The sequence below is a fragment of the Halichoerus grypus genome, chromosome 14 (assembly GCF_964656455.1).
Source record: "Halichoerus grypus chromosome 14, mHalGry1.hap1.1, whole genome shotgun sequence".
NCBI classification, from domain to species: domain Eukaryota; kingdom Metazoa; phylum Chordata; class Mammalia; order Carnivora; family Phocidae; genus Halichoerus; species Halichoerus grypus.
The window spans coordinates 87136133-87164058 of NC_135725.1; the positions used below are offsets into that span (position 1 = coordinate 87136133).

Sequence of the window (27926 nt, forward strand, 5' to 3'; positions counted from 1 at the left end):
GCGCGAAGAGCTCCCATCAAAAAGATGGCGACGCCCTAGCCGCAGCGCTCGCGCCTGTGGTGACGTCACTTCCTGGGCGGAGGAGGCTGAGTGGTGCAGTGAGGGACAAACAAAAGGAGGCGCCGGAGGGGCGCAGCGGCCGGCGGCGGGACGGAGCGGCGGGGGTGCGGGGCTGCCTGCTGGGCAGCCGGACCGGGCAGGACCAGGTGAGCGGGTGGGGCGGGGAAAGGGGCACGAGCTGTCACTTCTCGAAACCCACTCCTACACGCCCCCGGCCAGCTGCCCGGTCCCGGGCGTCTCGGGCAGCTCGGGCTCTGCCCGCCGCGGCTGGCTCCCTGGGAGCCTCCCGCGGCAGCTCAGTTCGGCCTACCTCCTGGCTCCCCCGTACTCCAGGTCTCCGGGGCCCCACCCTCTTCCCGGTGCCGCGGCGCGCGAGCCCCCTCCCAGGCACCCCAGTGCCTCCCTGCGCTCTACATACCGGGAGTTTCCGCCTGGTCTCCCCCAGGTCCCCTTGTCATCCCCTGGGTTCCCCCAGATCCTAACCCCTACACTCATACACTCCCCACTTTCGAGAGGTTCCACCTTGGAACCTCTCCTTCGCAGCTTTTTTTTTTTTTTTTTTTTTTTTCCGTTTTGAAAGGTTTCCCCGGTTCTCTTCTCCTGGGCTCCTGGCCCCCTCCACTTCCCTTGGACCCTTCCCTCCTCTTGATCGGGCGGGAACAGTGCCCTGACTTGGGGGCAGGATCCCTGGCTAAGATCTTGGGGCCCCTGTGGACTGGGGTTCCCGGGAAGACCGGTTCAGGGTCTGAGGCCCCCGGCCCTGCCCATGCCCTGTGCATCCGTACGGGCCTGAGAGCCAGAGCTGAGGAGGTCCGGGCTGGAGATCCAGCAAAGTTGATTCCCAGGCTGAAGGAGCATGGCCAGGGTGGTTGAGGTTCACGATGATTCTGCTTCTTTTGTTGACTGTTTTTTCCCCTTGGTCTGGACTGGAGTGAACCAAGATTGGGCTGGTGCTCAGCTGATGCAACTACGGACTGCCTTTTTTGGGAAGGAGGAGAGATGGTTGGGGGGTGTCCGACACCCTTCTGATTAGGACTTGGCTGGAAGGGTGGGGCTGACCACACTCCCCTCATGCTTCTTCCCCGGCTCTATCCCAGGAAGCCTTTTGAGGATGAGGTGTGAGGATGAGGAGGGAGAGAGCTTGTGAGGGAAAGGGAATTTGGGCCTAAATTGTGGAGGAGGGGTTTGGTGAGCTGAAAGGCTCCCATGGGCCTCACCCACCTTTCCCATTAGGAGTTTCTTTAACCTCTCGGAGCAGACAGACCGGCAGACAGACGGACTGGAGGCAGGAGGAGGAGGTCTGCTGTTGGTGACATTTCCTGTGGAGGGAATGGGGGAGTGGGAGTTTGTTCAGAGGGACTGGGCAGTGCCCGTGGCTCAGTCACACTGACATTGCCTTCATGAAGGTCAGGTCTTCCTCTGGCTTGTGAGGGGAGGCAAGGACAGATGACTTGTGCTGGCGGACTGGAGAGATGCTGGGGCGTGAATGACCGGCCTCTGTCTTCCTGTGTTCCCAGTCTTAGAGGTGCTTTGGGTTCTGGTCTAATGCCCCTCTGCCTTCCAGGGTACAGAGCAGGGGCCCAAGAAATGTTTGTGACTGCCCTCCTCCCCAACTCAATGATGTGCTTTTGTACTCCATCCCTCGGGCACACCCACCAGTTTCCTCTGCAAACTTTGAGTGGCCTTTCTGGACAGAGGGGGATCCTGAGGATTGCCCCATTGGGTCAGAACTTGGGGAAGTTGCTGGGTCTTGGGTTGCTGCCTGGCTTGGGCTGGACCTCACCTGTAGGAGCTGGAGGGAAGGGATTAGCCTGGTTCCTGGCTACCTCTCCTCTGAGAGTGGAGGTGATTCCAGGTTTTCACATGGGGACACTGAGGCATGGGTTAATGGTCTAAGACCTCATGAGGAGTCAGGTGAGAGAGGTGTGGGGCCCTAGAGCCCAGCACACCATCTCTCCATCCCTCGATCCTTTAATCATTCATTCGTCCATTCATCCACTTAGCCATTCTTTAGTAGGTGCCTGGCCTGGACCAAGAATGATGCTAGAGAACACAGTCCCTGGCCTCCTCTGAGCTGCAGTCTGGGAGGAGAGGCATGCAGGAAAACACTGACACAGTGGCCAGCATAATAATAGAAATATTACAGAGGAAGGAGGCCTTAGCTCTGGGTGAATATGTTGGGGGTGGTCAGTGTGTATTTCCTGGAAGAGGGAGGACTAGAAGCATCAGTGACAGGGAGTCCCAAGGCCTGAGTTCTGGTTCAGGCTGTGCTGTGGGCAGGTGACTGGGCTGCCCAGCCTGAGTGGGGACCGCGTCCTTGAGGAGCACAGGGTGGGGGTAGAGTCTGGCTTAGTGGCCTCTCCGTCTTTACAGCTCTAGGTGCTTTACTGCTAGTTGCCATCACCCTGTGTGGGTTTACTGGGTTATTGACCTATCTCTCCTTAAGGCTGGGGACTGTCTTCTGCTTCTTTCCTCGCAGCGCGATGCCTAGCACTGAGTAGGTGCATGAAATGCTTACTGGTAAACGTGGTTAAAAGGCTCCACAGTGCCTCCCAGAGCCATTCAGGTCCCTTTGTCTGCCTGTGCACTCCCCACCTGCACTCCCTCCTTCCTCTTAACTCCTGCTTATCCTTTGGCCTTTCCCCGGTGGCTGAGCCACCATCCCAACTCCTAGTGGTTTAGATACTCCCCGCCCCCACCCCTACTGTGGTCTGATCACACTTCTCTCCCCCCCCCTGCTGACTTGTCCTTTTGAGTCTTGTGAATGGTTCTGAGCAGAGTGCCTGGGAGGTAGTAGATGCTCACTAAATGCTCCCTGACTAATAGGGGCTGGTTGGATTTTGTGTTTGAGTCAAACTCGTGTGTCTGGGCTGAGGCTATGTTTTTGCCTGGACCCAGCTCGCCCCACTGTGGCTCCTGTCCAGCCATCTCCCACCTCCAGTCCGAGATCTAGTCAGACTGAACCACTCAGCATTGTCTAGATGTCATGTTCTCTCCCTTCCAGGCAAACTTGTGCTGTTTCTTATGCCTGGAATGCTCTTTCTCCAGCTTCTTTTCCTCAGGAGTGAACTCAGGCAACACCTTTTCCAGGGAGCCTTCCCTCACCCCACTAGTCTGGGTCTAGTGCTTCTTCCATGTCCTGTAGCTGCCAGGTATCCCCAGCGGAGCCCTGGGCTCCGCACAGCCAACAGTAATTGTTGGCATTTCCCAGTAGCCTGTCTGGTTCTGTCTTGTCACTCCAAGAGCCCAGCCCAGGGCCTGGCACCGAGCAAGCACTCAGAAAATATTGGCTGCACAGCAGGTAACTCTGATAGTCACACATCCCTGCTGACAGTAGTTCTTACTTCCTCGTAGGGAGGCGGCTTCCATGGAGCGAGAGGAATGCCAAGACGCTGCCCAGACAGACGTGGGCCAGCCTCAGCACCGACAGCCAACACGCAGATAACAGAGCCATCCACGGGGTAAGGACTGGGCCCCTCTCCCTCCAGGCCAGCCTCCAGTCAGGTGCCTTCCCCAGCTTAGGGGGCAAAAGGCAGTATCCATCTCTGCAGTCCTTTACTCTTCTTACTATAGATCCGGGGCATCTAGGGCAAAGGTGGCAGGAGACAGAAAGCTTCTTCCTTCTCCTGACTCAGTGGCCAGCGGAGGAGGATGTGGCTGCTGGACTTCGAATGCCAATGTTAGGTTTCATTGTGCACCTCTGTTCTTTGCTCTCTCAGCGCAGATCTTGTCGGTCTGACCTGACCACATTTCCCAAGGTGTGTTCCGTGGAACACCAGTTTCTGTGGTCACAGTGGTTGGATAACCCTGGGAAACAAGTTGTCCCTGCTGCAGGACTTCTCAGCCTTGACTGCATCGGAGTGAGCTTGAGGAGGCTCGGAGGGGGAGCCGGCACGTTGTGTGTCCCCATGCTTATTTGATCACGTGGACACCATTGGGGACCAGGGTTCCTTGGCCTGCACTTTGGAAACTGGTTCCCAAAGGCAGGAGAGTGCACTGGTTAAGGACCTAGACTTCATAGTCAGACCCGGGTTTTAGGCCTCGCTGTCATGTGTTCAGTGAGGGACTGTTGGCCAGTCACCCTACCTCTCTGAGCCTCAGTTTCCTTAGCTGTAAAAAGGCAATAATTTTAGCACCTTACCTCCCTGTAGGGTATTTTGAAGATTAAATATGTTGATAGAGGGAAGGCACTTAGCAGAGTATGTCCCAGGACGTGTTCCATAACCTGAGCGGCATTGGATGGACTACTTTATAATTTATAAAACACACCCTTATCAATGATTTCCTCTGGCCATTTGAGGAAACTCAGGCAGTGGCCTTTGTCCCTTATTTACAGATGTGGAAACTGAGGTTCAGAGGGAGGAAGCAGCTTGCCCAAGAGTTCAGGAAGGAAGGAGGGATGTGGGGCTGGAACCAGATCCTAGAATCCCAGGTCACGGTTCTCTGCCCGAGGCCTCCCTGCATCTACCTGTCACCTCGGCTTTTGGTTAAGGAAGACCTGGCCCTCCCCAGCCAGGATTTTAAAAGAAATAGTAATTTTTTAATTTTTTAAATTTTTTTGGTAATTACCAATATAGCCGTGTGTCTGCTGTATGTTTTTATAATGTTTTGGTTTTGATGTCATGGAAAGCGAAAGTCTCCTGTGATCCCCATCTCCAGAGATATGAATGGGGAGGAGTGTATTATTCCACATGTATTATTACTGTTTGCTTATTTTTCCCATGTCAAGTCTTGTTAGGGCTGCTGGTTCGCAGTTTGCTCCCGTTTCATTTCCGGGCTCCCCCAGGACCCCTTTCCCAGGCAAGGGTGGATCTGCGTGTGAGCCCCGTCGGCACACTCCTGTTGCCCCCTCCTCACCATTCCGGGGTTTGGAGCTATCTGTGAGGGCGTTTACAGCAGCACAGGGGGGGTTAGGAAATGCCTGGTGTGTGATTTTGTTGACTCTCCTGTTTATTGGGACAAGGTCAGCAAACCCCAGCCCTCCCCTGCTGGAGTTTCCTGTTGGTTTTGAGGAACTCTGCCTCCCCGACAGGAGAGGGGAGGCCTGAGCTGAGGTCTCTCTGGCCAGGGATGAGCAGGAAGCAGCAGGTCCTACTTATCTGAGATCAGAATTCCTCCTCCGTGCCAGGGACAGCTTGGAGGGAACGGCATGGGCCGGCCTGAGAGGCTTCAGCCTCCGCTATCTGCCTAGGGCAGGGGCCAGGTTGGGAGTTGGGAGCGACACGCATGAGTTGCTGTGTTGCCTGAGTATGGCCCTGACTCATTTACCCTGGCAGTTCCCCGGGGACGTCTTGGTCCCTTCAGAATGCTCCTTTCAGGTTTTTTTTAAGATTTTATTTTTAAGTAATCTCTACACCCAGCATGGAGCTCGAACTCACTACCCCAAGATCAGACATCACACGCTCCACCAACTGAGCTAGCCAGGCGCGCCCCTCTCCTTTCAGGTGTTTGGTTTTTTTTTAAGATTTTTTTATTTATTCATTGAGAGAGACAGAGCGAGAGCATTAGGAGGGGAAGGGAGAGGCCGAGGGAGAGGGGGAAGCAGCCTCCCTGCTGAGCAGGGAGCCCGACATGAGGCTCGATCCCGGGACCCTGGGATCATGACCTGAGCCGAAGGCAGGCGCCTCACCGACTGAGCCAGCCAGGTGTCCCTCCTTTTGGGTTGTAACCTTGAGGGTGGGCAGGTGAGGAGAAGGCTGCCCTGTGATCTGGGTCTAAAGCTGCTCTGTTGGGACAGGAGGGATTTCAGGCCTGGCCACCTGGTTTTGTGGTCTGGCAGGGTCGAGCTGGGCACGAGGCGTCCTTACCTGGTGGCCTCGTTGGGCTCACTGGCCTGTCTTCCTCACCTGTGTTTCTTCCTCCTGTTCTTTCCCTGCAGTCTCTTTTTCTTCTCGCTCGAGACGCTTCTGGCCCCAGGAGTTGGCCTCTCCACCTTCTCCCTCCTCCTAGCAGCGGGGTCTTCATGTCCCCGGTCGTTGTCAGCGGCCACGGTCCGAGCACTGGGCGGGCGGTGCGCCGGGTCACTGCGTACACATAGTAGCTCTCCTCTGTGAGGTGGTTCCACCGTTTTACAGGCTCAAGGCCAAGGCTTGGAGGGACGAGGGCTCTTGCGGCGGGTGGCAAAGCTGGGACCTGAAGCCGGATCTGTTTACCTTGGCAGCCTATGCTCTTTCTACCCCACCTTCTGTTTTCCTTCTCCAGGTTCTCAGGCTCGGAGGCACTTCAGAGCTGCCCAGGGGCTTGCTTACAATGCTGGGTTCCCTGGGACCCCCCAGCACACACCTGCAGAGCCCGAGCCGGGGGTGGGGTTGGGGGGCAGGAATCTGTATTTTGAGGATGCTCCCAGGCTGGTGCGAGGCTGGTGGTCGGTCTGCAGACCGTGCCAGGAGACGCTGAGCAGGGTGACGCTTTCAGCCCTGGTCCCCGCTGTGGCCAAGAAGTCCCTGTGATTAGCCCTTGGTGTAGAAGCAGGGCTGAGCTCTCCTCAGGACCGGGGGTTCTAGTGACTTCCCAGTACATGCGGGGGGTTAACCATCCCTCCTTAAGGATGTGTGGGACTGAGGTTTCTAGAACGGCTTTTTCCCAGCCACAACATCCCCTGCTATCTTTCCCAGTGCGTTCCTACTGCATCGCGTAGCAAGTTCTATGTTTAACTGTCTCTTGAGGGCCTAAAACCTCAGAATTAAATGGACCGCTGCCGTATAGCCTGCCTGGAGTGACGTTCCACTGGAGGAAAAGAGGCTGTAAAATTCCACAGCCCTCACGTGCCACCTGGACACCCTCAGAGGCGCCGCCACCAAACTCACGCCCTCTGACAGGATTGGCTGTTGACAGATGTGCTGGGCAGGGGCTGGGCACACGGGGATCCTGCCCTTCACTCCTTTCCCTGGCACCCTGCGTCAGGATCTTTGGGGGCAGCCGCCCTCCGGCCCAGAGAGCCGGGCCATAGGCAGCTTACCTTAGCCTCAGTCCCGGTCCCCTGGGGTCTCAGCAGATGTGTCTGCAGCCTCCCGTGGGTGCTCCTGCCCCCATTCCATAACTGGTCCAGGCACGCAGTGCTGGTGCTCATAGCAGACCGAGGCCCCTCTGCCCCCAGGGCCCAGATGTGGCACCTGGCTTGTGGGCCCAGACCCAACAGAGTGGGGCTCCCTTCTAGAGTTTCCTTAAAGCTATCCCCGAGATACCAGAGGCATTTGAGTATATTCTGCTAGGATTCCCTGTGACGGCCTTGATTCCACATACCCCTCAGTGAAGGGGTCTTGTCCTAGCAAGCATTTGCGGGGTTCTGGGTGCTCAGGTAGGGCCCGGGAGACCTGCTTGCCTTTGAGGCAGATTGGCACAATGGAAAGTCAGCCCTGTGGGGATCTGTCCCAGCACCTTCTAGCTCTGTGGCCTTGGGCAGGTCATTTAACCTCTCTCCCATAAAGGGACGGGTGAAACCTGCCGTAACAAGAACAGCAGCTACTACGGCGGTCTTAAATACATGGCAGGCACTGGGCCAGACCTTTCCACGGACTCTGTCATTCAGTCTTTGCTACAAGGCATGACCATTTTACAGATGAGGAAACCAGAGCCCTGGGAGGTAAGGTGACTTTCCCAAGGTCACCCACTGGTGAAGTGACAGGCAGCTAAGGCACAGGAAGTGCTGGGTGGGCGAGGGGGCGGCTTGGGCCTCCAGCCTGGCCTGCCGCTCGGTGGGCTTGGATGGGAGCCCTCGGTGGTGTCCCTCACCTGTCACCCTTCACCTGTCAGGTAGGCCACAGCCTTGCAAGATTGCCTGAGGACAGACCTGTTTGGGAGGCCCAGCCCAAATGCGAGAGCAGTTTGGAAATGAAACTTGTGCCTTCCCTCTCTTGCCCTGACTGCCTCCCCTCTTCCTTTCCCGGGAAGTGAGGGTGTGCCTTTCTCTGCGGGGTGAGTGCCCAGCCGGGCAGTGCCCCCAGCTGCTGCTGACTCACCCCAAGTGGGTGTGGGGGCCTGGAGGGCAATGCCCTGCTCTTGAGCGGGTGGGGGCTGTGTGCCCCGAAGATGAGGTGAGAACTTTCTTCCCAGTCCTGACTCTGGGACCAGAGGAGGCCCAGGGGTGCTGACCGAGGAGCAGATTCACAGGCCCGGAGCCTTTCCGGGGCAGGGCCCCTGACCCACTGTCTTCCTCAGGCCTCTGGAGAATGGCCCTTCTCCCTTCCCTGGGAGAGCGTTAGAAGGACAGACCACCTTCCCAAGTGTGGTACAAGGAGGGGCGCCAGCCTCCTGCCTCCCCTCTTGCCTGGGAAGCTTGCCCAGCATCTCTGTTTGGGCTTTAACAAAAGACTCTCTGTGCCCTGTTTACCCGCAGCCCAGCCTGCCTGCCATGCCTCGAGTGTGAAAGCCAAAGGTCTGCAGGCTGACGTGGGGGCTGGAGCATGCTTGGGTGGTCCCCCTCTGGGCTGGAGTGGGCAGCGGGTCATTTCTTTGACTCCCTCCCCCTTCTGGAAGAAGCATCAGGGGGAAATCAACAACGTCGAGGGATACCTAAGGGGTGGTTCTGAGAGCAAATCGCCAACTCTCTACCTCCATCCTTTACTGGGGTCCTGAGCCTGGCGGGGGCTCCAGAAGTTCAAGGCTCTTGAGTGTGGCCTGTGTGACGGGTCAGGTCCTGGAGGGCTCCGGGTGGTCTGGTCTGTGCTTGGATGTGCCTGTCCTTGTGGCTCAGCCCTCACCTGGGTGTCTTCCCCCACTGAGCTCCGGGAGGGTTTTCTGTGATGGCAGGTGGGTTGTAACCATAGTGCACCTTCCTCTGGGCCACAGGCAGGATACGTTATGTCATTTAAGTAGTCACAAGAAGCCTCTGAGGTAGGTTCGGCAATATTCCCATTTTGCAGTTGAGGAGACTGAGGCTCAGAGCAAAGGTCGTTTGTCCTCAGGGTCTGAGCTTACCCAGCCTGGGTGCTCCTTCCCTACAGTGAGGACGGCGCCCCGTGGAGTGTCTGTCACCCGGGTGAGGCAGGCAGGGCGGCCTCACCTTCTCCTAACTCAGTAGATGGCAGGTCCTTCTCATAAACTTTTACAATCCTCTGAAATCACACAGTGAGGAAGGTCTTTTCTCCCCAGGTACTTTGCCTACTCATCAAAATACCAAACTTCAATAATAGAAGAGTGTGTCGTATGGACAACCCGCTAGTCTTACCCACCCTCAGACTTGACTACGTATACTTCTATGTATAGCTTTCCAGATTTTTCTATGTATACAGCAATAAGTTACTGATATGATTTTTTTGGAAGAAGAGTGAGATCATGCTTCTCTTCTAATTTCGTTACATTGCGGCCTGATCCCCATAACTGGAAAATTAAAAATCGTCCCCATTTTTAAGTGTGGCTTCAGGAGCATTAAAACCGTCACGTCAAGGTGCAGCCACCAGTGATTTCCAGAATTTGTGCTCATCTTGCATGCAAATCCATGAAGCTCCGTCCCCGTTAAACGGGAGCTCCGCACCCTCCCCTCCCCCAGCCCTGCACTCACCCTTCTACTTTCTGTGTTTATAAATTTGCCTGCCTACCGCATATGAGTGGATTCCTGCAGCATTTGTCCTTTTGTGACTGGCTTCTTTCACAGAGCTTGTATTTAGCCTATATTTTCCTCTACTGGACAGCATCTTTTTTTTTTTTTTTTTTTTTTAATACCTGGACATCTTTTGGGTCCCTATATCCAGAGATATGAGGTAGGGAGCACTATTCTTATTTTAAAGTTGTAAAAACAGAGCCTCAGGCTAGTAATTGGCCCCGGGGTCATGGAAGGATTTCAGGTGAGAGCTGGCTTTGAACCTGTCTTCGCAGCTCCAAAGCTCTTGCTCTTCGCACTCCCCGAGATCTGCCTGTCACCAAGGGGAAGATAGGGGCTCCCTGGGTTGCTTCTCTGACCCCCAACCCCCACCCAGGGCCTCACCACGGGAACCTGGCCCCCTTCTTCCCACCTGCAAGTGGAAAAGGGTCTGGCTGCCTCCTACCGACTTGGGCAGCTCCCTGGGGGCAGGGCAGCCCCAGGCAGGGGTGGGATTGCGTTCTGGGGGATCCTCAAGAGACCACAGGTGCCGCCGTTCTGGTCAGGAGCAGGAGGCCAGTTGGAAGGAGGAGATGAATTTGCTGCCCTGGCAATGGGTCCAGACCTGCTGCCTCCAGCTGAGCCTGGCAGGGGTGAGGACCGGAGAGAGGACCCGCCAGGAGGGGTAGAAATGGATGATTATTTTGGTAAATTTTGGCAAATATCTTTTGCATTAACTGGTTCAGATATAGTCTTTCTCAAAATATTTGAGACACAAGTGAAACCTCTTCCACAGTCCCTTTCTCTTCCCTCTCGGGGCGGGGAGGAATTATTATCTTGATTTGGGGGCTCTCCATGCATGTTTTTATAGCTTTACAACACTTGGATATATACATTATAGAAACCCTTACATAACATATAAGGCATTACTCTGTAGCGTGTTTTCTGGCTCAGCATCGTTTTGAGGTCTGTTCACGTTGGTACATGCAGGTATAGATCATTAACTTGTTACTTTCACATTCCATTGTATGATGATGATGATATATCCTTTCTCCTGTTGATGGATGGGTGGCCGCTGATTTGGGGCTATTAGGAACAACTCTTCAGTGAGTGTTTTTGTCCATGGCTCCACGTGTGTAACGATTCTCTGACATCTCTAACTAGGAGAGGAGTGGCTGGATTGTAGGATGTGTGCATCCTAACCTCAGGTAGGAATTCAGCATTTTTGCCAGTCCCAGTGGAGTGAAATGGCATCTGATTGCATTCCCTGATTAGTAATGAGGTTAGGAATTAATTTCATGTATTAATTTCCATTTGCATTTTTTCTTATGAGTTGTCTATTCATTTTTTTTTTTCAAGACTTATTTATTTTAGAGAGACAGTGAGCGAGCGAGCGCACATGCATGTGCACGAACTCATGGGGGGTTGGTAAGGGGAGCAGAGGGAGGGAGGGAGGGAGAGAGAGGGAGGGAGAGAATCTCAAGCAGATTCCCTGCTGAGCGCGGAGCCCAACTCTGGGCTCGATCTCACGACCTGAGATCGTGACCTGAGCTGAAATCAAGAGTCAGATGCTGGGCGCCTGGGTGGCTCAGTTGGTTAAGCGACTGCCTTCGGCTCAGGTCATGATCCCGGGGTCCTGGGATCGAGTCCCACATCGGGCTCCCGGCTCAGCAGGGAGCCTGCTTCTCCCTCTGACCCTATCCCCTCTCATTGCTGTTTCTCTCTCTCAAATAAATAAATAAATAAAATCTTAAAAAAAAAGAGTCAAATACTCAACTGACTGAGCCACCCAGACGCCCTATTTGTGTATTTTGCCATTTCTTTCTATTGTATTGTCTCTTTTCTTGTGTTTGTAGGAGTTCTACACTTGATCTTAGCCAAAAGGCCGAGAAGCGACTGTAGGAGTTCTGTATTTGTCCTGGATAGTAATCCTTTGGTAGTTATGCACATTGCAAATATCTCTAACAAGTCTGTGGGTTCTTTTTACTTATTACGTTCTTCGATGCGCATATATTATAACTTAATGTGATCAAAGTAGCAGTCTTCTCCTGTAAGGATTCATACTTCTCCTTTTTTTTTTTTTTTTTTTAGGATTCATACTTTTCCAATAAGAAATCCTTTCCTCTCCTAAGTTGATCTCTTAGCTCTTTCTTTAAACATTTTCAGGTTTTGGCTTAGGTGTTCAGTTCATTGGAATTTTTTTTCATATAAGGAAGTGGACGAGGCTATGCTTTTCTCACGTGAGTAGCTGAGAGCCAACTCTGTTCATGGATGCCCATTCTTTCCCCCTGACCTGCAAAGCCAACACTGTCATGTCTGTTTCCAGACATTGCAGCGTCTGTTTCTACACTTGCTTTTCTGTTCCTGTGGTCCATCCATCTAGCCCTACATTAGCACCACATCGGCTGAATTCCTGTAGCTTTGTAGTAAGTCTCCTCCCACCTTGTTCTTCCAAATTGTTGTAGCTATTCTTTTTTTTTTTTTTTTTTTTTTAAGATTTTATTTGTGAGAGAGAGAGAGTGTGAACGTGAGCAAGGGGAGGGGCAGAGGGAAAGAGAGAGAGCATCTCAAGCAGACTCTGCTGAGTGTGGAGCCCGACTCAGGGCTCGATCCCACAACCCTGAGATTGTGACCTGAACCAAAATCAAGAGTCAGACACTCAACTGACTGAGCCACCTGGGCGCCCCTGTTACTTACTTTTGTAGGTCACATACTCCAGACGGTTTTTTTCTCACCCAGTCATCAGGTGTCTTGCTCTAATGCGTTTTTATTATTTCACATATTCTATCATCTGATCATTTAATAAGTATTTAACCAGTCAGCCCATAATGGGCACCTGGGTGGTTTCCAATTTTCCTAGGGCATAAATAACACCGTGATGAACATTCCTGTAACTGATTCTTGTTCCTAGAATCTTTCCCAGACAATTGGCGTCCTCCCTCCTCCTTCGTCCTTCCCGGGCTCCGCCCAGTTCAGCAGGTCTTCTCTCCACCATATTCTGGGCTCTGCATTAGGGACCCAGATGAACCTGGAGTGGCCGCTGCACTGTGGGACTCCTAGCCTCCCGAGCCCCCGGCCCCTGGGTGGCCTCTTGCCCACTGCCTCCCAAGCTTTCCTTGGGTGCAGCCAGGGGTCTCCCACCTCACTGGTAGATGTTAATCCCTGACTTCTAGGAGGGCACAGTCTCCAGCTCAGAGTGAGGCCTCTGTTCCGGAAGAAGGAAAAGTAGCTGGACCAGAACTCAGGGGACAGCAAGGCACACACATTGCCTTATTGTCTTTTCTCAGCTGCCTGAGTTCAACCCGTTGATCTTTGTCCTCTCTTCAGGATCCTCTCCAAATTCCCCACCTCTTGGGGCAGAGACCTGACCTGATCTGACCCAGCTCCCCATTGCCCTCCCCAAACTGCCCTCTCAGAGCTTCACATGAGGGCCGATTCTTCCTTTCTTATTTTCTTTTTCTTTCTTAGATTTTATTTATTTATTTGAGAGAGAAAGAAAGCTTGAGAGAGAGATCACATGCAAGGGGGAGGGGCAGAGGGAGAAGCAGACTCCCTGCTGAGCAGGGAGCCCGATGCGGGGCTCAATCCCAGGACCCTGAGATCGTGACATGAGCTGAAGGCAGACGCTTAATGACTGAGCCACCCAGGCGCCTGCTTGGTTTCTTTCTCTTTCTCTTTTCTTTTCCTTTTTCTCTTCTCTTCTTTCTTTCTTTCTTCTCTGTTTCTTTGGAACTCTGATATTTTTTCAATCACAAAGATAATGCACGCTGGTTAAAAAAAAAACTTTCCTTTCATTCGGTTTCTTATTCCCACTCCGAGAGGGCGTCCCTCCCCACAGGGCAGGGACTGTTGGTCAAGGGTTTATCAGAATGGGACTGTATTTATTTATTTTTCTGGATCTCGCTTTTTTCCATATTGGTATTACAAACAGAGCTCCTTGGTTCCATTGAAAAGGCCATGGTGCGTTCTAGTGGCAGGAAGTGCTTACTGCCCGCCTACTGTGGGCCAGGCCCCGCCTACCTGTTTCTCTGCCAGGTGTCTGCCGGCCCTGCGGGTGCTTTGCTTCTTCCATTTCCTTCCTTTCTGGTCCTGTTCTGTGCACTTTCCAATCACCCCTAACTGTCTGTTGAAGTCAGGATTGCTCTGGGGGGCCAGGCCCGTGTCTGCTTCAGCCCCCTTCCACAGATGGGGGTGCTAAGGCTCAGAGGCATGAAGACGCCTGCCCAGGGTCACTCCAGCACCCAGGGCAGAGGCCCGACTGGCCCAGCCGTCCCTCCAGCGCTAAGTTCACGTCATGTAGCTCAGGGCTTGCTCTCCACCTGACCCAGGGCCCACACACAGGCAGTTTGGGAAGCCTCATTTCTGTGCCTCCTGATAGTCTTGAAAGCTTGGCGGGGTTTCTGTTCCCACACCCCTAGTTTATGGATGGGGAGACCAATGTGCCACCTTCTAGGAGAGGAGTCCTGGCTCCTGGACACGCTGTTCCCTCCCTGCCGGCTACACACAGGGGTGGCCAGGACAAGGGGGTGTCTGGTGGCATCAGCGGCTCTAGAATCAAGCCTCGCTGGCTGACCTCAGGGTGGGACGCAGTCGGAAGGGAGGCATCCAGGGTGGGCACAGGCCTGGGATCACACGCCCCTGGGCACCTTGACCACCTTTTACAAAATGTGGTCACGTTCACGACAGAGTCTCTGCTCTGGGACAGGGAAACAGGCCGTGGGAGAGAAGCTGTTCCACACGTCTGCTAGGAGGCCATACCGGTTAGGGAGGGCCCAGTGCAGGGAGGGGATGAACACACTGCCTGCAGGAAATGGCCTGAAAAGGGTGCTTTCTGTAACTGGGAAGGAAGATCCCCACTTCCTTGGGTCTGCCCGTTTCCCTGTGGTGCTCTCCTGACCGGACCGGCTGTGTCCCAAGGCAGCTGCCATGTGGGATCTGCTCTAGTGGCGTGGCCCCCTGGAGGTGCTGCATGCCTGGGCTCCCCCGTGAATCTGGCTTTGAAGGTAGGCCTCTGTCACTTACAGGTGAAGTTGGGCACATGGCTTCTCTCTCTGAGCCTTGGTTTCCCTATCTGTAAAATGGGTATGGGGAATATTTCAGCCTTAAAAAGGAGGGGAATTCTGACATCCATGCTAAAACATGGATGAGGGCTTTCTATTAACTGAAATAAGCCAGACATCAAGAGACAAATACTGTTACAATTCCACCTTTATGAAGTACCTAGGGCAGTCAACTTCATAGAGACAGAAAGTAGAGGGGCACCTGGGTGGCTCCGTGGGTTAAGCGTCTGACTCTTGATTTTGATTCAGGTCCTGATCTCAGGGTTGTGAGATCGAGTCCTGCATCCAGCTCTGTGCCGGGCGTGGAGCCTGCTTAAGATTTTCTCTCTTCCGGGGCGCCTGGGTGGCTCAGTCATTAAGCGTCTGCCTTCGGCTCAGGTCATGATCCCAGGGTCCTGAGATCGAGCCCTGCATCGGGCTCCCTGCTCAGCGGGAAGCCTGCTTCTCCCTCTCCCACTCCGCCTGCTTGTGTTCCCTCTCTCGCTGTTGCTGTCTCTATCAAATAAATAAAATCTTAAAAAAAAAAAAAAAAGATTTTCTCTCTTCCCCTCTCCCTCTGTCTCCCACCCCATCTCTCTCTCTCTCTCTCAAAAAAAAAAAAAAAAAAAAGTAGAATGGTGGTGGCCAGGGGCTGGGGAAGGGGAAATGGGGAGCTAGAGTTTACCTGGGGACAGGGTTTCAGTTTAGCCAGACGGAAGCCTCCTGGAGACCATGGTGGTAGCGGCTGCACAATGGAAGTGTACTTAATGACACTGAATTATACACCTAAAAAAGTTTAAAGGGGTAAATTTTATGCTATATATATATTACCCGAATAAAACAATCTTGAGAAAAAAAATGGGTGGGGGCGCCTGGCTGGCTCAGTCGGTAGAGCATGACTCATGACTCTTGATCTCAGGATTGTGAATTCACCACGTTGGGTGTAGAGCTTACTTTAAAAAAAAAAAAAAACACAAAACAGGGCCAGAACAATGTGCATGTCCTGGACTTGGCTATGAGTCTTCAGTCTGGGAATGGGAGCTGCCCCCCCGCCTCCGTGGGTGTTTAGTGCCCTTGAGTCACTGGCTCCTGGAGCTGGTCCCTGCATGGAGATCCCTACCTGGGGGGTCTGTTTCCTTCCCCAGGGCCCTCTGGGTTGGGAGGGCCGGGAGCCTCTGCTTCCTCCCCATCAGGATGTGTAGCCCTGCCCACATCCACCCCGAAACTCACTGCTGCCCTGCCTCCCCGCCACACCCAGGCCCAGCCCTGTCCTGCCCCCCTCTCACGCCCTCTCTTGAGACCCACTGATTTTGTTGAGCACCTACTGTGTTCCGGAGACTTCTGCCCTGAAGGGGCATGATGAGGAGGTGCCAGAACTGCCTGCCTGCCCCACTCTGCGCTAAGCACGGTGAAAGCCTGCAATTCTGTGGACGCTTCCCAGCAGCGCCGTGAGGTGTTTGTGCAGAACCTGGGGCCGAGAGCCAGTGAGGTCCTCACTCAAGGCCCTGCAGTGAGGTCAAGGCGGGCAGAACCCAGCTCAGCCTTCTTGGCCCCTGGCTTCCCCCCACATCCTCAGCAAGAGCTACTTGAGAGCAGGCTGCCGCAACCACCTAGCTGTTTCTTCTCGGGGGCCTGGTTGCGGGGCAGGCGCCCCTTCCCTGGCGTCCCTGCGGACTAAGGCCTGGGGTTTGGCACCTGCGTCTTCTTCCCAGTTTTCTCCCAAAACCCCGTCAGAGAGAGGCGGTGACGTGTCCCAGAGTTGCACAGTGAGTCGGTGGCAGAAACACGGGGCAGCTAGAGGGTGATCCCCACCCTCCAGACAGGCCACCCCCACGAGGCGGGTCCTGCGCTGGCCTCCCAGCTCTGCCTTCCCGAGCCAGGGTGCCTGGCTCTGTCTCCCGCACCTCCACGAAGGCCTTCTCAGCAGGGAGGTGGCATCTGTCTCTCGGGCGGTAGCCCCAGCTGCCCCTTGCCCTGTCCCAGGCTCTGCCTCTCCCACTGCTGCCCACACGCTCACACTGGACCGAGAGGCCCCTGAGGCGTGGACACACCTTGGTCATTTTTATTGTCCCCGGAGGGCTGAGCCAAGGGCGGGATGGCGGCGAGTTCAGGATGTGCTGGAGACCGGGTGTTTGGGGCCGGGGGAGGGTAAGAGCCAGCCGAACCAGACCGGAACGGACAGTGGATGGGGCTGTTTCCTCCCTCTCTCAGCCTCCCGTTCCCTCACCTGTAAACGGAGCAGTGAACAGTTTCCACCTCGGAAGTCAAGAGGCGACATGTGCAAAGAAAGCCCCGGGTCAGCAGGGGCCCAGAGGCCACTCCTCACTGGAGTGTCCTCACTGGGAGGCTGGCACACCCACTCTCCCTCCAAAACTGGGAGGCTGCAACCACATCCTGCCTGGTCATAAACTGCACCGCCCCCAGCGTCTGGCGTCCTCTTTCTGGACACTGCAGGGGCAGGCTGTTGCATGCCCTCAGGCCCTCTGGCTTGGCCCCTCCTCCCTTCCTGTCCCCAGCCTTTGGGTGCCTGCCTGGATGTGGACTTGGGGAACTGGGAAGGGAGGGACAAGTGTCCAGGTTTCTTTCAGCTGGAGGCGGGCTGTATGATTCAGCAGGCCCTCCCCTGGAGTGCCCCCTTCCCAGGAGTGTGGGTGGTATGAGGAGCCAGCTGGTCATTAGAGGCCCGGGCCTTCCTGTGGGGTGGCCATTCACCCTGGCCTGTGAGTCCTGGCCTCACCGGGAAGGCTGACCTCGGGGCTGGAGCTGGTGGCCCAGGGCAGGTGGTGGCGTCTGCTGGCCCCATCGTGACCTGAGTTGTGGGAACCCCAGGGGACAGGGAAGCTGGACTCCGGGGCGTGGTCTCTTGGCACTCTTGGCATAGTCAGGTGGACAGCGGGCCCGCACAGCAATGAAGACGCAAATGGGGAGGTGGAGGGACAGGCCTGGGTTTGGTCTTGACTCTGCCCTGAGGAGTAGTAGAGTGACGTTGGGCAGGTGACTTCACTTCCCTGAGCTTTGCTCCTTACACACACACGTGGATGCACACAGCCAGAGATAATATCATAAATGTGATGTCATCTAGCGTGGGGCAGAGACCAGTCTTGTTTTCTTGTCCTTTCTCTGCCCGGCCCCACCCCTTACCGTGCGTGCATGTGCACGTGTGTGTCTGTGTCTGAGTCTCTCCCCTCGGGATCCTATATGGACATAATTACAAGCACCCTTGCAGAATTTTTTAAACTTCCCTATTTGTTTTACAAAAGTGAGTTCACATCGAGCCCCCTCTTGTACATTCAGATTTCCCACACTTTGAGGGAACCTCTTCCGGTCACTGGGGCAGGGTCTCGGCAGCTGGTTCCAAGTGAACTGAGAGTTTTCAACACGCCCCTCTGGTCAGTCTGATCATGAACAGGATGGAGTCTGGACAGGAATTCCCGAATGCTCCCGCTGGAATGCAGGGGGAGGCCACATTAGCAATCTGTTCGTGTGGCTCCTGACTTCGGTGCTCGGTCTTCGTGTCTGTTAAATGGGGAGACTGCCTGCCTTCCCCGGTGGTGGTTTCCCAGCTACCTGGTGACCACATGGCTTCTGGACAGAGGCCTATCGGTGGGCCCCCCTGTGAGTGGCAAGGCCGTGACTCCCAGCTGGACTCAAGGTGGAATTTTGGACAATGGGTCCGTTGTCTCCTGGGTCCCAGTCGGCCAGGCCGCCCTGTGGTAACCCTGTCCTGTGGGTCCTTTTCAGGTTGAACCATGATTCCAGTGACGGAGCTCCGATACTTTGCGGACACACAGCCCGCATACCGGATCCTGAAGCCATGGTGGGACGTGTTCACCGACTACATCTCCATCGTCATGCTGATGATCGCGGTCTTCGGGGGCACGCTGCAGGTCACCCAGGACAAGATGATCTGCCTGCCTTGTAAATGGGTCACCAAGGACTCCTGCAATGACTCCTTCCGGGGCTGGGCAGCCCCGGGCCCAGAGCCCACCTACCCCAACACCACATTGCTGCCGACCCCTGGCACGGGCCCCACGGGCATCAAGTACGACCTGGACCGGCACCAGTACAACTACGTGGACGCCGTCTGCTATGAGAACCGCCTGCACTGGTTCGCCAAGTACTTCCCCTACCTGGTGCTTCTGCACACGCTCATCTTCCTGGCCTGCAGCAACTTCTGGTTCAAGTTCCCACGCACCAGCTCGAAGCTGGAGCACTTCGTGTCTATCCTGCTCAAGTGCTTCGACTCGCCCTGGACCACCCGGGCCCTGTCCGAGACGGTGGTGGAAGAGAGCGACCCCAAGCCGGCCTTCAGCAAGATGAATGGCTCCATGGACAAGAAGTCGTCGACAGTCAGCGAAGACGTGGAGGCCACCGTGCCCATGCTGCAGCGGACCAAGTCCCGGATCGAGCAGGGCATCGTGGACCGCTCGGAGACAGGCGTGCTGGACAAGAAGGAGGGGGAGCAGGCCAAGGCGCTCTTCGAGAAGGTGAAGAAGTTCCGTACCCACGTGGAGGAGGGGGACATCGTGTACCGCCTCTACATGCGGCAGACCATCATCAAGGTGATCAAGTTCATCCTCATCATCTGCTACACCGTCTACTACGTGCACAACATCAAGTTCGACGTGGACTGCACCGTGGACATCGAGAGCCTGACGGGCTACCGCACCTACCGCTGTGCCCACCCCCTGGCCACGCTCTTCAAGATCCTGGCGTCCTTCTACATCAGCCTGGTCATCTTCTACGGGCTCATCTGCATGTACACGCTGTGGTGGATGCTGCGGCGCTCTCTCAAGAAGTACTCGTTCGAGTCCATCCGCGAGGAGAGCAGCTACAGCGATATCCCCGACGTCAAGAACGACTTCGCCTTCATGCTGCACCTCATCGACCAGTACGACCCGCTCTACTCGAAGCGCTTCGCCGTCTTCCTCTCGGAGGTGAGCGAGAACAAGCTACGGCAGCTGAACCTCAACAACGAGTGGACGCTGGACAAGCTGCGGCAGCGGCTCACCAAGAACGCGCAGGACAAGCTGGAGCTGCACCTGTTCATGCTCAGCGGCATCCCCGACACCGTGTTCGACCTGGTGGAGCTGGAGGTGCTGAAGCTGGAGCTGATCCCGGACGTGACCATCCCGCCCAGCATCGCCCAGCTCACGGGCCTCAAGGAGCTGTGGCTGTACCACACGGCGGCCAAGATCGAGGCGCCTGCCCTGGCCTTCCTGCGTGAGAACCTGCGGGCCCTGCACATCAAGTTCACGGACATCAAGGAGATCCCGTTGTGGATCTACAGCCTGAAGACCCTGGAGGAGTTGCACCTGACGGGCAACCTGAGCGCCGAGAACAACCGCTACATCGTCATCGACGGGCTGCGCGAGCTCAAGCGCCTCAAGGTGCTGCGGCTCAAGAGCAACCTGAGCAAGCTGCCGCAGGTGGTCACCGACGTGGGCGTGCACCTGCAGAAGCTGTCCATCAACAATGAGGGCACCAAGCTCATCGTCCTCAACAGCCTCAAGAAGATGGTGAACCTGACCGAGCTGGAGCTGATCCGCTGCGACCTGGAGCGGATCCCGCACTCCATCTTCAGCCTCCACAACCTGCAGGAGATCGACCTCAAGGACAACAACCTCAAGACCATCGAGGAGATCATCAGCTTCCAGCACCTGCACCGCCTCACCTGCCTTAAGCTGTGGTACAACCACATCGCCTACATCCCCATCCAGATCGGCAACCTCACGAGCCTCGAGCGCCTCTACCTGAATCGCAACAAGATCGAGAAGATCCCCACCCAGCTCTTCTACTGCCGCAAGCTGCGCTACCTGGACCTCAGCCACAACAACCTGACCTTCCTCCCCGCCGACATTGGCCTCCTGCAGAACCTCCAGAACCTGGCTGTCACGGCCAACCGGGTGAGGGGCCTGGCCGTGGCTCTGGGGAGGGGGGTGGGCGGTTTGCTCAGGAGGCGCAGCGTCTCGGGGTGGTCGGGTCCTCACCCATGGTTCCCAGAACCATCCAGGAGGGGCTTGTTGGGAATACAGATTCCTGGGGGCCCCCCTGCCCAGACCTGTTGACTCGGGATCTCTGGGCCGGGGACCCTGTCTTTGCCACAGAATGTTGCAGAGTCCTCCTGCCGGGAGGGATGGTGTCATCAGGCGGGTCGGTCCCCCGAGGTGACTTGGGGTGGGTTTCTCGTAGGCAGGGATGTGCAGGGACAAGAGGTCCCAGGGCTGGGTTGTGGGAGGCGGGACTTAGTCTGGAGCCTGTTCTAGACCACATCTGGAGCCGAGGGGCCAGTCTGGGTCCACGAGGGACAGAAACCGTGGGTGGCTGGTGCTCACCGAGGCCGAGCCGGGTGGTCTCTGCAGCTCTTGGCCCCGCTCACACCCTTCCCCCTCTGCTTGTCACCACCTGCCTTTCTGGAGAGGAAATTGTGCAAACCATCTCAGACCGGCAGTATGGGAGGCCACGCCCTGGAGACGCCCAGGAAACCGTTGGTAGCCCTGTGTACCAGCCCCTTGCCTGGCCAGGGAAGCCCCCCACCCACAGGCCCCTTCTCAGAGGCAGGCGGGTGGGGTTGAGGGCCGGCTGATCCTGTGGCTTTGTGGTCTGGCCCCTGTAGTGCAAACAGCTGCAGCCACTGGAAGGACCGCCCCCTGCCCACCCCTCCTGGGGACCTGCGGAAGGGTGACCCGTTCCCAGTTCCTACTTTCAAGGTGGAGACACAGTGAGGCAGGTGGTGGTGGGAGCCCAAAGCCCGGGGTGCGGACTGTGGAGACCTGGTTCAGACACCACCCTGCAGCTCCCCTGCAAACGGTGGCACGAAGTAGCCCACGCCGTGCGGGGCACGATGCTCCTGACAGGAACTCTCCCCAGCAGCTTCAGATGCAGAGGCGGGCAGTCCCCTGAAATGCGGCCCCCCCCCCCCCCGCCCCCGGCCCCAGGAAGGGACACACCTTCTCCAACGTCACTCAGATTGGAGGATCTGGGCCCCCCTCCCCTCTTCCCTAAGCCTCTCTTACTGCAAACCAGCCTGACTCTTCCACGTATCAGAGTTTGACTCTGATATATGGAAGAGTCACAAAGTCTATCTTCCTCCCCCAAATTATGACTGTGAGTGGCCAAGGACGAAGGTCAGATCCCAGATTGCTTCACGTGGGAGCATCTGCCCCCAGGGCCTGGGACAGGCCACAGATCAGGAAAATTGGACTCCTGGGGGGAAGCCACATGTGGGGAGCACCAGACAGACCCCAGCCTCTTCTTTAAGGCCTTCCCTCAGAGCACAGTGTGGGGGCCAGATTGCCCCTGGAGTTGGGTCCGACTAAGGCACCTCATGACCCTTTGTAACCTGCGTCCTCTGTCCCGGCTGCCCGCAGGCTCTGCACCGGCTCTGTGTGGGCTCTGCGGGCACCCGGGGCTTGCTGGGCCCTGCTTCCTGGTGGGGGGCGCATCAGGCATCCAGCCTGGCTCACGGTTCCGTCCCCTACCCCCAGCTCCTCACCGCTAGCAGGCCTGTTAGGTCACATCACGCCTGCTGGCTGAGGTCACCCCCCAGGAAAGGAGCTGGCCACAGGCTCGCTGTCCGAGGAAGGAGACCCTCTGCACGCCCTGTTTAGCACACTGCTTAATCACATCCTGTCTCCGCCCCTGGAATGCCAGAGGCCTTTGTAGGGAAAAAGTTCAGTTGGGCTGATCCTTGTCAGGCCCATCCTTTTTTTTTAAATTTTTTAAAATTATTTTTACTTTTTTAACTTCTTAATTTTTTTTTATTAACATATAATGTATTATTTGTTTCAGGGGTACAGTAATTCATCAGTCTTACACAATTCACAGCGCTCACCATAGCACATACCCTCCCCAGTGTCCATCACCCAGCCACCCCGTCCCTCCCACCCAAGGCCCATTCATTTAAGCTGGAGCCCCTCTCCTCCTCCTCTGTGAGCCACCCGGGGCTGCAGGTAGACAGCGAGGGGTGGGTGTGACCCGGCTCAGGCCCTTAGCTGCTCTTTCCCCATGTTTAAACTCACGTGAATAGGCGCGAAAGATGCGTTCATTTGTCTACAGATCCATTTATTCATTCTTTCATTGATTTGGCAAATGGTTTTCGCGCACTCCTAGGGTAGAGGAAGGTGCTAGGGACACAGGGACAAATAAAGCCCACTGGCTGCCCATCTAGAGGCTCCTGGGCACACACAGGAGTGGTCTCACCCCAGATTTAGGGCAGGCAGACCTCCTGGAGGAAGGGACATCTCCCCTGGCCCTGAAGATGAGGGGAAGTTAGCCAGATGAAGAGGAAGTGGAGAGTCTAGTAGGTTCTGTCAGTGGGAGGAGGAGCGGTGAGTTGAGCAGCTCCTGGAATTTGGACTTTCCTCTGAGGCCAGGGCTGGAAGAGAGTCCTATTCTTCCCACTCGTTTCCATCGGATCTCCTTTGTTCCCCTCGTCTGGTGACGTGGATCTTGGCTTTTCCGCTCAGTGCCTGACACACAGCAGATGTTCACCAAATTCTCTGAGTAGATGAAGAAACGAGCTAACTTATCATTGGGAGAGATTGTTCTTGCTGCAGTGTGAGGGGGGTGGGTTTGAGGGGCAAGATGAGAGGGGTCAAGAGCTGGCAGAAAACCCAGGTGCAGCCATCGGCAGGGGTGAAGCCTGGACTGAGGCTGCCCTGGGTGGAGCGACTTTGGTGGGACAATCCGCAGGATGGGGCTGGATTGGATGGGCGAGAAGGGGAGAGGTCTGAGTGACTCGGGGTTTCTCACTTGGCTGCCTGGGAGGATGGGTCACTGAAACAGGATGCAGGGGGAGTCACTGGTTTTCAGAGAGGAGAGTGTATGTCCCATGTTGAGTGTCTGGAGCCCCTGGAACATCCAAGGGACCATATTGAGTCAGCCTGAAGCTCAAGGAGTCCTCCTTATCCCCTCCTGGGCTCCTGGATGAAGAGGGGTCCTTGTCGAGATCACCAGGGGTAGAGGACGGAGGGAGAGAGGAGTCTGGCTCAAGCCTTTGGGGTCGAAGCGGAAGAGTGAGGCCAGGCAGGAGTGTGTGGGCTTACAGCGAGTGGGACAGTTGGGTGAAGGAACGGATTCAGGTCCAGTGGATTAGGAGGGACTGTTGGTGACTCTGGCCAGATAGTTTTGGGGGTGGGCAGGGCAGAAGCTGGATCACAGCTGAAGAGAGACAGCATGTTTTTCCACATGGTTTGTCGGGAGGTGGGGAGGGCGATGGAGCAGCCCCAGAGGCTTCTGGGAGGATCGTCTCTTTTTTCAAAGACTAAGTGGACTTGAGGCTACTCCAGTGCTAATGGGGGAGCCATCGAGGTTCCTGGGAGGTAGGAGAGGGCAGGATCAGGGTGATAGGACAGGACCCCAAGCCTTTGGCAGCCGAGTGACAGAAGTGTCCTCGGGAAGAGGACAGGTCCAAAGGACAGGGGTGGCTGAGGTGGGCGCCGAGCTATTGGAGCACCTCTCTTTCCTCTGTGGGACCTGGAGAGAGCTCACTGGCTAGGGCCGGGGGCACTGGGGAGGGGGCGTTTTAGGGAGGGGGCTCTGCATGTGAACCCCAGCTGCGGCACTCACTGGGTCAAGCCTTTCGTGCGGCCCTGACCCCTGTCTGAGCCACCAGAGGAGTCCCCTGTCGGGGGCAGCGGGCTCTTTGGGGGGCTCAGGCCCCGCACTCCTGCCGGAGCCCTGTCATGCCCTCTCACCTTCGTGTCCCTGACCTTCAGCCCTGCTCACCTGGAGGCCACCTTGGCTCCATCCCTGACCGCTGGGCACAACAGTGGCTGTTTCTGGAGGCCCAGGTTGGGGGTCTCTTTTAAAACCAGTCACCCAAGATCCAAGTCTGCCCCAAGGCCCCCAGCCATAGAGCATTGAAGGCGAGAGGCATTTCTCGTCCTACCTTTCAGTCTACAGCGGGGGAAACTGAGGCCCAGGGAGGGAAAGGGACTTGCCAGTGAGTGCCATATTTGGCAGAATGGGAACACGGCGCAGGCTCTGAATCAGAGGAAGCAAGGCTTGCTTACATCCTCTCCTGAGCTTTCTGGCCATGCAGTCTTGCACATGTTGCATTTCACTTCTGCAGGCCTCAGCGGGACAATGGGGACAGTGACAGAGCCACCTCACAGGGGTTATTAAACAGTCTCTCCATCATCCTCACGTGGGATCGCGTGGGGTCCCTCCTGCCCAGCCTTCCGAAGGAGACTGTTCTGGCAAATAGGCTCAGTGAGAACCCAGGTTTGTAGCCGGCTCCTCACAGAAGGGCAGGGAAGAAGGTGGCCAGAGACACAGTAGGTCCCCACTCGGGCCCCAGCGACGCTCCTCGCTCCACCGACGGTGTGGACAGAGAGCAGAGCACGAGCTGTTGAACCGGGTTCAATCTTGGCCCCACCATGTTCCAGCTGTGAACCTCTGGGCAGGTTAGCTTCTTTAGGGCCTCCTCGGTGAAATGTTACCCATCTGGAAAGCAGAAGAAGTGTTTATAGGGTATTTACAGGGGGTTCTGATGGGTAAATGAGGTAATAGCATCAGTGCTCAGAGCCAGCCCGCTGTGTAGGAAGCTGTGTGGGGATGTCACCCGTCATCAAATTTTGCAAACTCAGGAGGGGAATGGCCAATATTGGGCTCCCTGCACTCATGATCAGGGTGTGACTTGACAGATGAGGGGACTGAGGCCCAGGACAGGGAGGTGACAGAGCTGGGGTCCCCACCCCTATTGGAGTGCTCCTCGCAGTTCTCAGCAACTGGGGTGTGTGATTTTCTCAGCATGCCGTTCTCCCATCCAGGTAATAACCAGGCCCGACCCTGCTTAGCTTCCGAGATCAGACGAGATCAGGCGCGTTCAGGGTGGTATGGCTGTAGACCATGCCGTTCTCTTTCATAAATTATTCTTAAACCAGGCAGGCCCCACAGCCTGGCTCCTGATGAGTCCTGGGCAATGGAGGAGGGGGCAGAGTTGATAGTAGCTGGCCAGTGTGACATGCTTCTTCGGGTGCCGAGCGCTGGGAGACAGTGGGGAACCAGGGGGCCCCAGCCCTGCCTTCTCAGAGCCTGGTCCGGGAGTGACAGGTGATCAAGCAGCTTCGCCACGGAGGGATCGGTGACGCCAGGGGCCATGGGTGCCCTAGGTTACCCAGGAGGTCAGGGAAAGCTTCCCGGAGAAAATGACTGTGGAGCTGAGACTTCCCATACGGGTGGAGGTCAGCCAGGCTTTAGGCCAGACGGTGCTGCGGCCTGGGCCCAGGGAGCTAAAATGGGCTTCAGAGGGGATGCTGGTGCCTGGGACAGGGGTGGGGGTGAGGGGGCGGGGAGAAGCCTCGGCCAAGGCCCCAGATCTGAGCTGTGCCCCTCACTTTGGCCCTCTGCTCCTGCCCTTCCAGATCGAGGCGCTGCCCCCGGAACTCTTCCAGTGCCGGAAGCTGAGGGCCCTGCACCTGGGCAACAACGTGCTGCAGTCACTGCCCTCACGGGTGGGCGAGCTGACCAACCTGACCCAGATCGAGCTGCGGGGCAACCGGCTGGAGTGCCTGCCCGTGGAGCTGGGCGAGTGTCCGTTGCTCAAGCGCAGCGGCCTGGTGGTGGAGGAGGACCTGTTTAACACGTTGCCACCCGAGGTGAAGGAGCGGCTGTGGAGGGCCGACAAGGAGCAGGCCTGAGCGCCGGCGGACAGCTGAGCACCGGGTCACTGAGGAGTCCTCAGGGCCCAGGGACCCAGACACCCAGGGACGACCAGCCAGGCCTCAGCCAGGGCAGGAGCCTGGGGCTGGATGTTGGCTGGGCTATGGCCACGGGACAGTACCTGAGGGGCTGGCCCCTTTCCTCCTTCTGAGACTCATGCCCCCCTCAGGGCGGGCGCCTGTTGGGGAGAGCAGAGACCTATGTCTTAGAGCGCAGTATTTGGACAATCAGGGCCTCCCCCCTGGAGGCCATCTCTGCCCTAGAGGCTGAGCTGATGCCAGAGGCCTGGGGACGCCCACTTAGCTCTTGGTATTTATTTTTCTCCACTTCGCATCCCCTCCCTCCGGATAACTTATACATTCCCAACAAAGTTCAGCTCCGATCGGGGGTATGTAAGGAAGGGTGGGCAGTTTCCCTTTTCCTTTTTTGGTGATGCCCCTGGCAGTACCACCCAGACTTGAGCAGAGGGGTCCAGGGAGAACCAGCCGTGACAGTTGCCCCAGGGGTGCTGGGCTGGGCTCTGGCGGTGTGGCCCAGGGGACAGCAGGCCGCCAGGTGGAAAGGCCAGGCCTGGGGCTGGTCTCATCAGTTTTAGATTTTTTTTTTTAAGTAAAAAGAAAAAAAAGAACTTTTTTTTAAAGCTTTGAAAATTGATGGTTTGGGTATTAAAAAGAAAAAAAAAATACTAAAAAAAAAACTAAAAAAAAAAACCCACAAAAGACAGTGAAGGCCAGTGAGTTGGGGTCTCAGGGCAGGACGGCAGCTTCCCTTGAGCAGAGCAGCAAGACACTGAACTGTTTCCTTCCCCGCCGGGGTGCGGGCTGCAGGATGTCTTCGAGTCTGGTGTGACCTTGGTCCAGGAGTTCTGTTTTTTCCTCTCCTCTCCAGGGAGGGGTTTTTTGTTTTGTTTTGTTTTGTTTTTGGTGTCTTGTTTTCTTTTTCCTCCATGTGTCTTGGCAGGCACTCATTTCTGTGGCTGTTGGCCAAAGGGAATGTTCTGGAGCTGCCAAGAAAGGAGGAGACTCGGGTTGGCTAATCCCCGGATGAACGGTGCTCCATCCTCCCCATCCGTCCCTCGTCACAGTGTTAAGGAGCCAGGAGGAGCTACCTCGCCCGGACTCTGCTTTCCCACCTCATGTGTCATGAGTTTGCCCAGTGACACCCCTAGCCTCAGCCGCTGACATCAGCCCTGTCACCGCCTGGTCCTTCAGAAGAGACACTTGGAGGCGGGGTCATGGGTGGGGAGGTCGCCGCTGGGAGGGGCAGGCTCCCCAGGTTTGGGTTTCCAATTTCTGTCCCAGGTGCCAGGCACACACAGCCCTCTCGGCGCCTGGTGGCAAGAAGCCACCTCACTTTAGATCAGTCACGGGGGTCCCTGCATTAGAAGGGTTCCCCGCCTTAGATCAACCACTTGGACACTAAGGCACGTTTTAGCGTCTCTTGTCTTAACGATTATGTCCATTTGTCTGTCCATTTGTGTTTTCTGCGTCATGTCAGCAGATGTAATCCTCAGAAATAATGCACACTAGCCTTTGACAACCATGAAGCAATCCGTTACATGAGGGTCTGAACTTGTAGACTCCGTTCAAATATCAAATAAATCTATAACAGAAAGTAGCCTTTGGAGATCTCCGTGTCGTGGG

General features: G+C 56.0%; 1 protein-coding gene and 1 long non-coding RNA gene across 2 annotated transcripts; one reads left to right on the forward strand and one right to left on the reverse strand.

Moving 5' to 3' along the window:
- Positions 1-85: 85 nt before the first annotated feature.
- Positions 86-27900, forward strand: LRRC8A (leucine rich repeat containing 8 VRAC subunit A). Its single transcript, XM_036069125.2, has 4 exons — positions 86-206; positions 3415-3521; positions 18358-20522; positions 25986-27900. The coding sequence occupies exons 3-4, from the start codon at positions 18366-18368 to the stop codon at positions 26259-26261; spliced, it is 2433 nt and encodes an 810-aa protein (XP_035925018.1). The 5' UTR covers positions 86-206; positions 3415-3521; positions 18358-18365; the 3' UTR covers positions 26262-27900.
- On the reverse strand, positions 14768-17015 carry LOC118520956 (uncharacterized). The gene is made up of 3 exons (XR_013443867.1): positions 16844-17015; positions 15302-15402; positions 14768-15150 (listed from the first exon to the last, which is right to left on the reverse strand). It is a non-coding gene; the product is annotated as an uncharacterized LOC118520956 (long non-coding RNA).
- Positions 27901-27926: the final 26 nt, after the last annotated feature.